This window comes from Squalius cephalus (assembly GCF_949319135.1).
Source record: "Squalius cephalus genome assembly, chromosome: 19".
NCBI lineage: Eukaryota > Metazoa > Chordata > Actinopteri > Cypriniformes > Leuciscidae > Squalius > Squalius cephalus.
The window spans coordinates 1,493,141-1,508,122 of record NC_137140.1 but is presented as its reverse complement, the minus strand read 5'-3'; the positions used below and the strand labels follow the sequence as shown (position 1 = coordinate 1,508,122).

General features: G+C 38.2%; 2 protein-coding genes across 2 annotated transcripts in view; both read left to right on the top strand.

Annotated features, from left to right (window-relative positions):
- The first annotated feature begins 244 nt into the window (after positions 1–244).
- On the top strand, positions 245–5,600 carry LOC307147335 (sulfotransferase 2B1-like). Its single transcript, XM_079852026.1, has 6 exons — positions 245–864; positions 2,044–2,255; positions 2,341–2,467; positions 2,688–2,782; positions 4,407–4,587; positions 4,801–5,600. Exons 1-6 carry the CDS (start codon positions 726–728, stop codon positions 4,908–4,910), a joined length of 864 nt encoding a protein of 287 aa, XP_079708152.1. The 5' UTR covers positions 245–725; the 3' UTR covers positions 4,911–5,600.
- Positions 5,601–8,412: 2,812 nt separating this feature from the next.
- Positions 8,413–14,982, top strand: part of LOC307146984 (sulfotransferase 2B1-like) — a 7,496-nt gene continuing 926 nt past the window's right edge. Inside the window, exons 1-5 of the mRNA XM_079851394.1 lie at positions 8,413–8,627; positions 11,635–11,846; positions 11,932–12,058; positions 14,398–14,492; positions 14,895–14,982. The exon at positions 14,895–14,982 is cut by the window's right edge and continues 93 nt beyond it. Of these exons, the coding sequence (XP_079707520.1) occupies positions 8,489–8,627; positions 11,635–11,846; positions 11,932–12,058; positions 14,398–14,492; positions 14,895–14,982 (661 nt within the window). The 5' untranslated portion in view covers positions 8,413–8,488. The remainder of the gene's footprint in view (positions 8,628–11,634; positions 11,847–11,931; positions 12,059–14,397; positions 14,493–14,894) is intronic.

The window sequence follows — 14,982 nt, the reverse complement described above, 5'->3', positions numbered from 1 at the left end:
ACAAATACAGTCACACCAGAGTTTATTCAGCCATCTTCAACATTTCTCACATTATCAGTTTATTCGCTATAATTTAGAAAATGGTAATAAAATATGAGCAGAACTCAGTTGATATTTGACTGGTTTTGTCCGTCCTTCTGTTAGACTGTCTCACACATGAATTATGTTGAATATCTGTCAGCTGTTAAATTTAACTACACAATTAGATAATACCAGTTTAGCTCAACCAATCACCAAGCAATGCTTCATTGTGTTCAGTCTGTGTGTAAAAAGAGCATTAGCAATTAAAGAAAACACACTTCAGCAGAACATGATCAGCTCAAAGTGTGCCAATCATTTCTGGTGCCAAATTGTTATAAATTTTACTGGTATATCACTGTATGAAGAATATTTGGGTATAATATGTCACAGTTTACTTTATTTTGCTCTCCTCGCTTACATAAATGATCTATAGTGTCCTGATCACACTAGTGAAAACTATCAAAAATTACATCTGGTGTCTGAATAAGATTTGGTTTGACTGAAGAATTGCAATGGGTAAGAAAGCAACTGTTTGCACACTAGCAGGGAATCAGGAGCATGTTGAACTTATGCACTTATTGCGAAAGCGATGTGTTGATTATTACACGAAGGTCACGCGGGATGTGTGAGTTCTCGCGGTCTTACAGGATCTACATCAGCTCAGCTGTAACTTGTGGTTTATTATTGTTCGTTTGCTTCAGAAAATGACGGAGGCAGAACTGTACTCGGTTTGTAAAGGTGTGTACGTGCCGACGCATTTACACCCTCCTGAAAGCCTGAAATACTATGAGGAGTTCACTTTCCGTCCAGATGACATTCTGATCGTCACTTATCCCAAATCTGGTGAGTTTGCAGAGTTTTACCTTTTTATTCTTCTTTTTCCCCCCTTTTTCTTTCTTTTTTTTGCATTAACAATATACTACACACTTACAGAGAATCGCAACTGTATTCATGTTGCATTCATAATAGCATTAAAGAAACAACAAAAGAGGGGAAAAAACTACATAGGATAATTTACAAGAAATTACCAAGAGAAAAGGATGGAGTTTTATCATTCTATGGTGCAGATTACTGTAAAAGTGTCACTGACGTCAAATAAAAGAATGAGGTGAAAATGAAAGTTTGCTGCAAAGAACTTGATTATAATTCTCACTGTATATATTTAAAGTCCCCCTGTAGTCAATAATTGGATCCCTTAAACCCCATCTTTGATCACCAAACTGACATATTTAAACGTTTTTTCATCTTCATGCCTTAAAATATCTTGAATGTAACTCCACACCCTTGCCTCGTTTAGTATGCGCGGTTCTGTGAATATGCAAATGAGCCCCGCCTCCACTCACTCACTCACTCAGCTCAGAGATCCACTGGTTGACGATCACACGTTGATCTGATTGGTTACAAGGTAGTTTGTGACGTCAGAAACACCAGCGATTTCAAAGCGTGTTTTTGAGACTGTCTTTGGTTCACTGCAGTTTTAAGGAGGAAATACTCAGCAATGCTGTCGACTTATGAATTTACACATGCTTTGACTTAAAGCAGATTAAAAACACCACATAGACACATAAACAACATTAAAAGCTGGATTTTCACCACAGGGGGACTTTAAATACATGACATAAAAGTTTGAATGTAAAATGACATTAAAGTATATTTCAGTTTATCATAAGTGTTGTGTGCATTATGCAGTATTCTTTAACTCTATATTTCAAAGACTTAAGTCCTACTAAGTATATTCTTTTGAAGCATGCCGTTCCTGTACTTCTTTTCACACGTATTTGCTTGCAGAAAAATTAGTTATACTTGCAAGCTAAATTTCCACTTTTATCAAGTGGGACAATGTCATATAAGAATCAATGATGAATAAACACAAGAAAACATCTAGTTTTAAATGCATGTGTGAAATTTAGGCTACTCATTGTTGGTTGCAAGTGATTTTGAAAGATGTGTACACCATGTGTCAGTGTGTTTGAGTAAACTCAGAATCATGTCACTGACCCGTGGTTTGCTCAATGTTCTCAGGCACCACATGGATGCAGGAGGTCGTGCCCTTGATAGTGAGCGAGGGCGATCTGACGCCGGTGCTGACGGTGCCGAACTGGGACCGAGTGCCGTGGCTGGAGGAACACCGGGCGATGCTGCTCAGTTTAGACCAGAGACCGTCTCCTCGCATCTTTGCTACTCACTACCATCACACAATGATGAACGAGTCTTACTTCAGAATAAAGCCCAGGGTAACAACAACAACAACGTTCAGGTGCACTTCATCAATCATAAATCATGTGCATCATCTTCTGCATGCTTTGCTCTGTGCTTCAGGTTCTGAATGTCATGCGTAACCCGAAAGACGTGTTCACGTCCTCATATCACTACTATGGAATGGCCTCATACATGGTGAACCCGGGAACTCAAGACGAGTTCATGGAGAAGTTCCTCGACGGAGACAGTAGGATTTCAGCTCTCTTATCATCCACAGCCTCCATATTTGTGACCATGAATCTCTTAAACTGTAAAAACTGGTCTAGATCTGATGTTCTGTTCCGTCCTCATGTAGTTTGACTGGATAGATTATAATGGCAACTTAATATGTCCTAATATTGTAAATTTGCAGTCTTTCTTTATTCCTCTTTGTGCTGTATTACAAGTGTGATTTCTTTCCTCCACAGTCATGTTTGGTTCCTGGTTTGATCATGTGAAAGGTTGGCTTAATGCTGAAGAGCAAGAGTCCATAATGTACATCTTCTATGAGGAGATGATCGCTGTAAGTATCTTTTTCATGTCACGGGTTGATTTAAAGCAGGAGAACACAGGCAATGATCTAAATGCAGCCGTCTTTTATTAAAGTCCGCCTGTAGTCAATAATTTTACCCCTTAAAACTCATCTTTGATCACCAAAATGACATATTTAAACGTTTTTTCCTTGAAAAAAAATTAAATTGCCTTTATATATCAATATCTTGAATGTAACTCGACACCCTTGCCTCATTTAGTATGCGCGGTTCTATGAATATGCAAATGAGCCCCGCCTCCACTCACTCACTCAGCTCAGAGATCCACTGGTTGACGATCACACGTTGATCTGATTGGTTACAAGGTAGTTTGTGACGTCAGAAACACCAGCGATTTCAAAGCGTGTTTTTGAGACTGTCTTTGGTTCACTGCAGTTTTAAGGAGGAAATACTCAGCAATGCTGTCGACTTATGAATTTACACATGGTTTGTCTTAAAGCAGATTAAAAACACCACATAGACACATAAACAACATTAAAAACTTTAACCAAAAACAAAACACTAGAACAGGAGGAACTGATGAACAATGCAAACCGACTCAGAACAGATAAACTGAACTAAACAGTGAGGTGTAAATGCACAGGATAACAAGAAACAGGTGAACAACGTAATCAGTAACCGTAGCAACCAAACAGAAGCTGATCGGAAACTGACGCTGCGTCTGAAATTAAATACTTTGCTACTTTATAGCACATGAAAAACCGTACGCCAAAGTAAAGTGTCTATCGTATGCACACTTCAGAATCTCGCCGGAATAAGTCGGTCATCCGGGCGCTTTTTGCTTCTCTGTGAATCCGGACAAACTTCTTTTGTCACACACTGTTTTCCGCTTACTATATTGTAGGGAAGTATGCGATGTTGGATGCAGCCTTATGGAAAAAGAAATACATTTTGACTTAAAAGTCCTCAGAGCAGAAGATAAACGAGGCACTTCACACAGCAGGAGTGGATATGCAGGTTGAGTTTATTGGTTTATTTTTATTACACCCGTCAGAGTTCATGTGTCTCTGTAATCGTGAGATAACAGTCGGGTCAAGCTGGTTTGGGCGAGTAACTCCAGAGCGAGACTTGAGATCGTAACACCTTTAATCTTATTATTTATTATTCCCAGGTTAGGTGTAGTAAGTGAAATCTGGGTCCAGAAAAGTCTAATTCTTTTCATATTAATGTAAGGAAGGCAAATAAAACAGATTTCAGTCAAAGGTGTTCACAATTGTAGGAAGGGTATAGGAATCAGTTTCTGAAGCCAGAATAAACTCATCCGTCGTTTATAGGCCACTCAGTTTATTAGGTTATCAGCAGTCGTAATATTGCCAAGTTGTCCAAGGTCTTTTTCAAGGTCTCTCTGGCGTAATCTCTGCTTTCTCATGTCCTTGAACCTCATTGAACTTGGTCGAAATATCCAAAGTAGGTTAAGGTTAAGGTTCTTCACATGTCCGCTTTTCCCATATCTCAAAAAAGTATAGAGTATAGAACAAACAAACAAGGAGGCAGCATCATTGCTTATTTTCATTGTTTTTTGTTCAGTAAAACACTGATATCCCTGTGAAAATGCATCATGATTTCCAACATGTGATCATTCAAATCTTCGGTCAGGATTTGAAAGGATCCGTGGAGAAAATCGCCCGGTTTCTTGGGAAATCTCTGAGTCCGGACGTGACTGAGAAGATCGCCGACCAGTGCGTTTTCAAGAACATGAAGCAAAACAAAATGTCCAACCTTTCTCTGGTTCCTGAGGAATTCATGAACCAGAAGAAATCTGAATTCCTGAGGAAAGGTAACAGATCAATTCTTCTTAAAGTGATTGGCAGAAATTGAGAAAAAAGTGATAATACACTCACTCTTTCATGCTTCAAAAGTTGCAAAAGCACCAAAAATAGTGTTATAAAAGTGTGTGTGAAGTCATTTCTGGGTGAATTATCCAAAGCGTTTCACTTGAATATCATTGACTGTAAGAGTTACTGTAATCTTGTCTTGTTTTATTCATCAGGAATCGCAGGCGACTGGAAGAATCATTTCAACGAGGCTCAAGAGCAGCGATTTGATGCTGTGTACAAAGACAAAATGAAAGATGTGAAATTCAAATTTCCGTGGGACTGAAAAAATGTTTAATCTTTCCTGCTTTTAATAACAACAGGCCTTTAACAGACATTTTTATATCATTGTTTTTTTAAAATAAAAGACAATTTAAAATGAACAGTAATTATTGTTATTTGTGTGAAATTTCCATTTTATTTGAATTTTGTGATTAAAAATATGCTTTTTAATTTATTGCGTAATGTATGAAATAAATGATTGGCTTAGTTTTATTTGGTTTATTTGTTCGTCTCTCAATCTTCATTGCATTGCATTGCATTATTTGTTTTAAAGCTACAGAGCTTTGATCATAAACATAAGAATTGAAATATCAACTTACTAAGACATATTATCGGTAGATATTGATGTTTATATGTATTTTATGTAAGTATCTGTACTGTTATTAAGATCTCATTCATTTGCATTAGAAGCATCAGAATTTCAACACTTTGTTTGTCCATTTAAATATCAGATCTGCAGCATTTTTGCTCAGTTTGAGTCTCTGAATGAAATTGAGCTGTTTTTCCCTCCATATTCTTACAATATCTATATGACTATATGAGCCATAAAAGCCTGATGCATCAAAATAAACCACATATGCATCAAAACATAAACTTGTTTTTGGTAGATAGGCGGATATTATCTCAGTATCCATATACTTTCACTTAAATGTGATTTCAGTGCACTTTTTACACCTCTGATTATACACTGCTCAAAAAAATAAAGGGAACACTTGTTAATCAGAGAATAGCATCAAGTCAGTTAAACTCCTGGGATATTGATCTGGTCAGTTAAGTAACAGAGGGGGTTGGTAATCAGTTTCAGCAGCTTTAGTGTTAATGAAATTAACAGCAGGTGCACTAGATGGGCAACAGTGAGACAACCCCCAAAACAGGAATGGTTTTACAGGTGGAGGCCACTGACATTTTTTCCCTACTCATCTTTTCGGACTGTTTTTCACCAGTTTTGCATTTGGCTAGGGTCAGTGTCAGTACTGCATGAGGCGATACCTGGACCCTACAGAAGTTGCGCAGGCAGTCCAGCTCCTTCAGGATGGCTCATCAATACGTGCCATTGCCAGAAGGTTTGCTGTGTCTCCCAGCACAGTCTCAAGAGCATGGAGGAGATTCCAGGAAGACAGACAGCTACTCTAGGAGAGCTGGACAGGGCCGTAGAAGGTCCTTAACCCATCAGCAGGACCGGTATCTGCTCCTTTGTGCGAGGAGGAACATGATGAGCACTGCCAGAGCCCTACAAAATGACCTCCAGCAGGCCACTGGTGTGAATGTCTCTGACCAAACAATCAGAAACAGACTTCATGAGGGTGGTCTGAGGGCCTGACGTCCTCTAGTGGGCCCTGTGCTCACTGCCCAGCACCAGGGAGCTCGATTGGCATTTCCCATTGAACACCAGAATTGGCAGGTCCGCCACTGGTGCCCTGTGGTTTTCACAAATGAGAGCAGGTTCACCCTGAGCACGTGACAGACAGGAAAGGGTCTGGAGAAGCCGTGGAGAATGTTATGCTGCCTGTAACATCGTTCAGCATGACCGGTTTGGTGGTGGGTCAGTGATGGTCTGGGGAGGCATATCCATGGAGGGACGCACAGACCTCTGCAGGCTAGACAATGGCACCCTGACTGCCATTAGGTATCGGGATGAAATCCTTGGATCCATTGTCAGACCCTATGCTGGTGCAGTGGGTCCTGGGTTCCTCCTGGTGCACAACAATGCCCGGCCTCATGTGGCGAGAGCATGCAGGCAGTTCCTGGAGGATGAAGGAATGATACCATTGAAGGGCCACCACGCTCACCTGACCTACATCCAACAGAACACCTCTGGGACATTGTGTTTCGGTCCATCTGACATCACCTGGTTGCATCTCAGACTGTCCAAGAGCTCAGTGATGCGCTGGTCCAGATCTGGGAGGAAATACCCCAGGACACCATCCGTCGTCTCATTAGGAGTATGCCCCGACGTTGTCAGGCATGCATACAAGCACGTGGGGGCCATACAAACTACTGAGTACCATTCTGAGTTGCTGCAATGAAATTTCAGCAAAATTGACAAGCCTGCTGCATAATTTTTTCACTTAGATTTCTGGGGTGTCTTTGAATTCAGTCCTCTGTAGGTTGATCATTTTCATTTCCATCAAACGATGTGGCATCCTTTCGTTCATAACACATTACCTAGTCCATATTAGTATAGATATCCAGCATGATATTTTTCCCCATTGAGATCTGATGTGTTTTCAAAGTGTTCCTTTAATTTTTTTGAGCAGTGTAGTATTAGGTGTATAGAAGCTCTTTGAGCTTTGATAAACTAATAAACAACTACAGTAAGGGAATAATTTTCAGTAAGTGTCAAAAGCATTAAGTTTTGCACAATAAAATAAACAATTATGACATGTAGTTACCTCCAAACTCTTGCAAAAAAGCCCCGGTGTTACCATGATTACATGACGGTCCAGTGACTCGTCATCCAAAACAACATCTACTATGGCAAGCCGTTTAGACTTTTATTCATTTCCAGGATATGATTTCTAAATATCAACAATTCAGTTTCACTAGTTAAAATGTTAATTCTTGATATCAACAATAACGTCATCACTCACAAAAATACCAATACTTGATATCAAGCACTAAGTAGTAAAAAATAGTATTTCTGCGAGTGATGACGTCATTGTTGATATTAATAATGAACATTTTGTGGAAATGTAATTCCTAATATTAAAAAATTGTTCCTAGTAAAAATCCAATTTCTGATATCAAGAATTACATTTTAACTAGAAAAAATGTGTATTTCTGCGAGTGATGACGTCATTGTTGATATCAAGAATTAACAGTTTTAGTAGTGGAAATGTAATTCCTAATATTAAAACTTGCCATTGTTACTTGTACAAATACCATTTCTGATATCAAGAATTACATTTTAACCAGTGAAAATTAGTAGCCTATTTCTGCAAATGAGGACGACTTTGTTTATATCAATAATTAAAGATTTTTACTAGTAGAAATGTTTTTATTTTTTTTCAAAAAATGTTTATTGGCTTTTGTTTGAACATTAAAACAATAAAAAAAAATTAATAATAGAAATGTAATTCTTAATAGTAAAAAATGATATCTGATATCAAGAATTAAATTTTAACAAGTGAAAATTCGTATTTCTGCAAGTGATGGTCATTTCAAGAATGAATTTTTTTACTAGTGGAAATGTAATTCCTTATATCAAAAAATCGGCATTGTTAGGCCTACTAGTAAAAATCCAATTTCTGATATCAAGAATTAAATTTTAACTCTAATTTTTTATTATTATTATTTCTGCAAGTGTTGGTGTCATTATTAATATTAAGAAAATCACATTTGTACTTATGGAAATGTAATTCGTAACATCAAAAATCGCCATTGATACTAGTAAAAATCCAATTTCTGATATCAAGAATTATTAACTAGTGAAAATTAAATTGTTAATATGAAAAATAAAAAATAAAAGTAAAAGCGGCTTGCCGTACTGCATCTGCGGTCGCGTGAGTTCTCGCGGTCTTACAGGATCTACATCAGCTCAGCTGTAACTTGTGGTTTATTATTGTTGGTTTGCTTCAGAAAATGACGGAGGCAGAACTGTACTCGGTTTGTAAAGGTGTGTACGTGCCGACGCATTTACACCCTCCTGAAAGCCTGAAATACTATGAGGAGTTCACTTTCCGTCCAGATGACATTCTGATCGTCACTTATCCCAAATCTGGTGAGTTTGCAGAGTTTTACCTTTTTATTATTGCATCAACATTATATAATTATCATTCTGTAAAAGCGTCACTGAGCAGATAGGAGCCCACTGTACACTTGTAATAACGTGTGTTTATTGTGTAGTTCGTTTAACCTGCAATAATTCACCATTCAATCACTTTCTAGTTTTTGACTCTGGTATTCATGTTGAAAAAAACCTTTGTTGTGTACATTTTTTTTGTCAGGGTCATATCATAAATATCGGGTTCACTCATTTAGCCTACTGTATGTTAACAACTGTAACAACATTTCTTGCAGAATTTACTACTGGGTTATTCTTTTAAGTTGCAGGAGAAATGCAATCGATTTCCCCCATAATGCTGTCTAGGTAGGCAGCTCACTACACATACATACACACACACACACACACACACACACACTACACAGTCTGCTTTCTCTTCCATTCACTCTTATTTCCGGACAAAATCTGCTCTGGAATGGAATGTTTGTTATGTAGAAACATGGCTGTGCATGTTAATTACAAACTTAGCATTTGCAAAGTGGACCAGTGGCTGGATCTGAAAACACATACTTCCCTAATGTATAGTAGGAAAAAAAGTATGTGACAAAAGAAGAATGTACAAATTCACGGAGTAGGCAAAAAGTCCCCGGATGACCGACTTCTTCCAGTGAGATTCTGAAGTGTGCATACGATGGACACTTTACTATCCCATGAGGCCACGGGAGAGGATATATGAACGGCTGTGAAGCAACTAGTAGGTCACATGATAATGACAACATCTGGTGAATGTAGTACATCTGGGTTACATTCATACTATACACACTCAAACTATAGAATGTACTTTTTTTTAGTGATTGTGAAGTAATTACCTATTCAAAATAAGCAGCTACTCAAGAGAGTCTGCGATTCGGACGCAGCCGCTATCATAGACAGTAAGAGTCAACGATAAAGTGTAGTTTAAAACGCATGGGCCAAGATGTACTCTTCGTTGGTTTCGAAAAAACGTTTACACCATACACTCTTAATAATAAAGGTTCCAGAATGTAATGAGTGCATAAAGATGAATACAGAAGTACAAAATAAACAGTCGTTCAATAAATCCAACAGGCGTACATGGGAAGAGTTGGGAGTTAGAATCCACAACCACACACAACACTGACGGAACACTGAACAAAAGAAACTCAGGACTACACACACACTCACTCATACACTCACACACACACGGGCAAACAAAGTGAGCTAAATGAAAAACAGGTGAAACTAATCAGTAGCTATAGAAACAAACTGGCACACACTAGGAAACTAGGCCAATTAAAGGGTTATTTCACACAAAAATGTAAATTCAGTCATTAATTACTCTCCCTCATGTTGTTCCAAACCCGTAAGACTTTCATTCTTCTTCAAAACACAAATGAAGATCTGGGGCCGTATTCACAAAGCATTTTATCTTACCACTAGGAGTACTCCTAAATCCCACTAAAAGATTTTAGCTAGGAGTTTTCTCTTAAAAGTTAAAACGCCGTTCAGACCTACTCTTAGTAAAGAAAAATGACAACTCCTAAACTAAGAGTGAGTCTTCGTTGCTATGGATGACGTCATTACTCATGCACGAGCTTGACTGAAGTGACCACCTTGATTGGCTGATGATTGTAACGCGGGAATGATTCCCCCTCCCCTACGATGATGAGTGACAGGTGACAGGTCTGAGAATGCGTGCGCTACACAAGTAGTGCGAAGGACGGAAGATGATGAATAACTGAATAAATAGCCTAAATGAATAAAGAGTAAGGAAAAACAAATAGCCTAGTAGCCTAATGAAACATATGGATTGATGCAATATCTTTGCAACATTATTGAATTAATCTGTCACTATATGCCTCTGCCTACGTTTGCAAAGAGAAGAACATTTTAATTTGATTCACAATGAAACATTACAACATGCAATGAGTAGCCTAGTTTTGGTTGTTGTTGGTGGCGTTATTGCATCCCTAGTTATGCCTACAATGCAGAATAGTTCCCTCGCGATTGGAAGCTCCTGTAGCGCCGCATACGCATTTCAGAACATCACAACGTGAAATGCCACAAAAAGCGGTTTGTGAAGGTCTTAGTGAGTTAGGAGTCCTCTCGACTTCTTTTAAGCTGTCCCAGGCTTAGCTGCTACTTTTAGGGCTAAAATGCTTTGTGAATTACTCTTAGTCAAAAAAATTAGGAGTCCTAAAGTTACGAGTGACACGCCCATTATTTTTAGGAGTTGCTCCTAAATCCGCCAGTTAGGAGCCACTTTTAGCCTTAAAATTATTTGTGAATACGGCCCCTGTTTGATTAAACCCGAGAGCTTTCTGATCCCTCCATTGACAGTCTACGCAACTACCACTTTCAAGCCCTAGAAAGGCAGTAAAGACATCATTACAGTAATCCATGTGACTCCAGGGGTTTAACCTCAATTTTATAAAGCAACGCAAAAAAAACGCAATTTACCATTTTCTTTTAAAATTAAAAGTGAAGGTTATTGGCATTGATGCCTCCAAAATAATAATCTCCAACGCACGTTCACGAAATCACGAGTGTTGTGTTAACGTGAGAGCGGATGTTGTTCAGTGAACATGATATGGAGATTAATATTAACCTATAGGCATCAATAATGAATCTATAGGCATTAATATATAGGCATCAATGCCAATAACCTTCATTTTTAATTCAATTCAATTCACATTTATTTGTATAGCGCTTTTCACTATACTCATACTCATTTCAAAGCAGCTTTACAGAAAATGAGTCCATATTATAATTTAGAGTGATCTGTTATCAGAGGGAACTGTCTAAGTTATGTATTTCAGAAATGTACAAATACAAAATGTGATCATTTAAAGAGTGTATTTTTAAGAGTGTATCACTGTGTTTGAGTAAACTCAAGTGATTTTGAAAGATGTGTACACCATGTGTCAGTGTGTTTGAGTAAACTCAGAATCATGTCACTGACCCGTGGTTTGCTCAATGTTCTCAGGCACCACATGGATGCAGGAGGTCGTGCCCTTGATAGTGAGCGAGGGCGATCTGACGCCGGTGCTGACGGTGCCGAACTGGGACCGAGTGCCGTGGCTGGAGGAACACCGGGCGATGCTGCTCAGTTTAGACCAGAGACCGTCTCCTCGCATCTTTGCTACTCACTACCATCACGCAATGATGAACGAGTCTTACTTCAGAATAAAGCCCAGGGTAACAACAACAACAACGTTCAGGTGCACTTCATCAATCATAAATCATGTGCATCATCTTCTGCATGCTTTGCTCTGTGCTTCAGGTTCTGAATGTCATGCGTAACCCGAAAGACGTGTTCACGTCCTCATATCACTACTATGGAATGGCCTCATACCTGGTGAACCCGGGAACTCAAGACGAGTTCATGGAGAAGTTCCTCGACGGAGACAGTAGGATTTCAGCTCTCTTATCATCCACAGCCTCCATATTTGAGATGCAAGAGCTAAAGCAGAGTATAATTTAACATGTGTTCAGATCAGGAATGGAAGCTTGTTTGCGCCACAGAATAAAACATTTTAAAAGTTAATTACGACTTTTTATATCTCGCAATTCTGACTTTTTTTTCTTAAAAGTCCAATTCTAAGGAAAAAAAGGTCAGAATTGCAACTTTATTTCTCACAATTCTGACTTTATAACTTGCAATTGTGACTTTATATCACGCAGTTCTGAGATAAAAAGTCAGAATTGTGTGATATAAAGTTGCAATTACCTTTTTTTATTATTATTATGCAAATCATGTCAAAAATATGTTTTCTAAGAATCACCTCTGGCCTCTTGGTATTACATTTCGCAAGCGTAGCTACACATTGTGGTTTTGACACTTACAGTCATTTTTAACATGTCTAGAACTTCTGCAAATACAGCAGCTTCTTAGACGACCAACACGTACGAAATCTGATATTAAACAAGACAGCACACATATTACACAGGAAAACACTCTGAGCAGAAGAAGGAAGTACAATACATAGCATGCGTTCGGGGAAGTAGCCACAAAAATAAAGATGTTTTCAGAGTAGAGGTGGAGCTGATGTCTGGTCTGAATCCAACACATACAGAAAAGCATTAATGGATAAATACAAGAATAATATGTTTGGAATAATTAATCATAGAAATAACCATAAAAGAGGGCTTTTCAAAGGACGTTTTTGAACATTCAGAGTTTTAATTCATTCAGAGATTAATCGCATCCAAAATAAAAGTTTGTGTTTACATAATATATGTGTGTGTACTGTGTATACTTATTTGGTGTATATAAATACACATGCATGTATATGTTTAAAGGGGTCATATAGTGTCATTTTTGTACAAGCTAATATGATTCTTTAGGGTCTAAATTAAAAGTTTGTAAAATACTTTAATTAAAAATTCTCATTAGTATTGTAAGAAAACACTCATTTTACCTGGTCAAAAACAGCTCTGTTTTAGGCACGCCGTTTAAGTGCATGTGTCTTTAAATGATAATGAGCTTTGCTCACCCCGCCCCTCTGTTCTGTGCGGACACCGTTTGTTATAACCATAACACAATAACCATAACGCGTTGTTTATTATAAACATGGGATTATGAATTATTTTGAGAACGTCATACATAGAAAACATGCCGTAATGTACCCTGAGTGTAAAAATAGCCGCATTCATCTGAAGCGTGCAGCAAGCGATACGCAAAGATTAATATAAAGATTAATATAAAGGTTAATAAAACGTTACACTCACTCACTTCTTCTGGAGGTGCAGCAGGAGCACGAATAGTTGGTACTGATCCTTTTTTCAGGAGCAGCTTCTTAGTAAAACCAGCTTTATACTGACCCTCGTGTGTAAAGCAGTCTGGTGAAATGATTCGCGCAAACATGAAAGCATTGACGTTGATCGTGGGGAATATTCCCTTCGAAAACAAACTCAGCCACTGCGTCTTCAGCGGTTCGGATTTAGGAACATCAAAATGATGCTGTGTTCGTTATTACACCCAAGAACAGAACACCACACTCGCTGAGACGCCATTCTGCTCCAGCGTATCAACAACGGCGGACTATGATTGACAGCTCGCTCACGAGAGAGGGCGGGTCTGTGTTGAAACGCTGCTGTCAATCAACAATCGTGGGAGGGGCGTCTGACCGTGTGACGTCACAAGATCGAACGGCTTGATTTGAGACGGGAAAACATATAAGAAGATTAAAAAAAAAACACTGGATGGATTTTTATCATTTTATGATGGTTGTGTACAGGCACTGCCAACACACATTTCAGTACAATCAACTTGTAAAAGTGCATGTACCATTATATGACCCCTTTAAGAAAAAATGTGTTCCTTATATATAAAATGTTGAATAAATATATATATATATACAGTATATATACATGCAGATATTTCTTAAAGATACAACATGTGTGTGTATTATATACAAAGTAATTATACACAGTACACACATATATTATGTAAACACAAACTTTTATTTTGGATGCGATGAATCATTTCACAGCACTAATTCAGAGAACGCTTTCGTTAATTAATGTCAGCCAAACGTTCTGTGTTTGTTAGCTGGGATGTTCTCACTAGAGCAAACAAGCCAAAGGTTCAAATACTGAAGTACAAATCGATTCTCCTGCCTATAGACTCCAGACAGCAGCATATCAGTTTGCATATGCAACTTTTTTGCAATACCACATGTGGTAATATAGTTTTCTCTTTGTCCTGTAATTATTACAGCTTTTGTGTGATTTCTTTTCTCCACAGTCATGTTTGGTTCCTGGTTTGATCATGTGAAAAGTTGGCTTAATGCTGAAGATCAAGAGTCCATACTGTACATCTTCTATGAGGAGATGATCGCTGTAAGTTGGAGTGAATATGGAGCTTGAGTTTATCACTATCTTTACTACACCTGAGTTCCCCGATAATCTAGAGATAACAGATACTGTAGTAAAACCTGAGAGCGAGACGTTCTAAACTTCAGCGTTTCCCAACCTTTTTACCCTTGAACTTTCCAGCGTACTTGCATAAGCAAATATCAATCCCTCCATGTGGTTTTCTTTCCGTTTTTTTTGCAATGCTAGTTAAAACTTCAGTTAAGATTAAGATTTATTATTTTACAAAGCATGAAGAGCCTGTAAACATTACAAAATATTCACATTAAGACTTTATTTACAGACCATTTACACTCCTTTAGCTTGTTTTCATCATGCTGTCGTTACCACTGATGATATAAGCTTGTCTTTATTCAAATCTTCGGTCAGGATTTGAAAGGATCCGTGGAGAAAATCGCACTGTTTCTTGGGAAATCTCTGAGTCCGGACGTGACGGAGAAGATCGCCGAACACTGCG

Excerpts from the sequence above, each read along its gene's own strand:
- LOC307147335 (XM_079852026.1), top strand. The coding sequence starts at position 726 with ATGACGGAGGCAGAACTGTACTCGGTTTGTAAAGGTGTGTACGTGCCG. Across the intron at positions 2,468-2,687 it reads GAAGTTCCTCGACGGAGACA|TCATGTTTGGTTCCTGGTTT; the intron begins GTAGGATTTCAG and ends TTTCCTCCACAG. Across the intron at positions 2,783-4,406 it reads TCTATGAGGAGATGATCGCT|GATTTGAAAGGATCCGTGGA; the intron begins GTAAGTATCTTT and ends ATCTTCGGTCAG.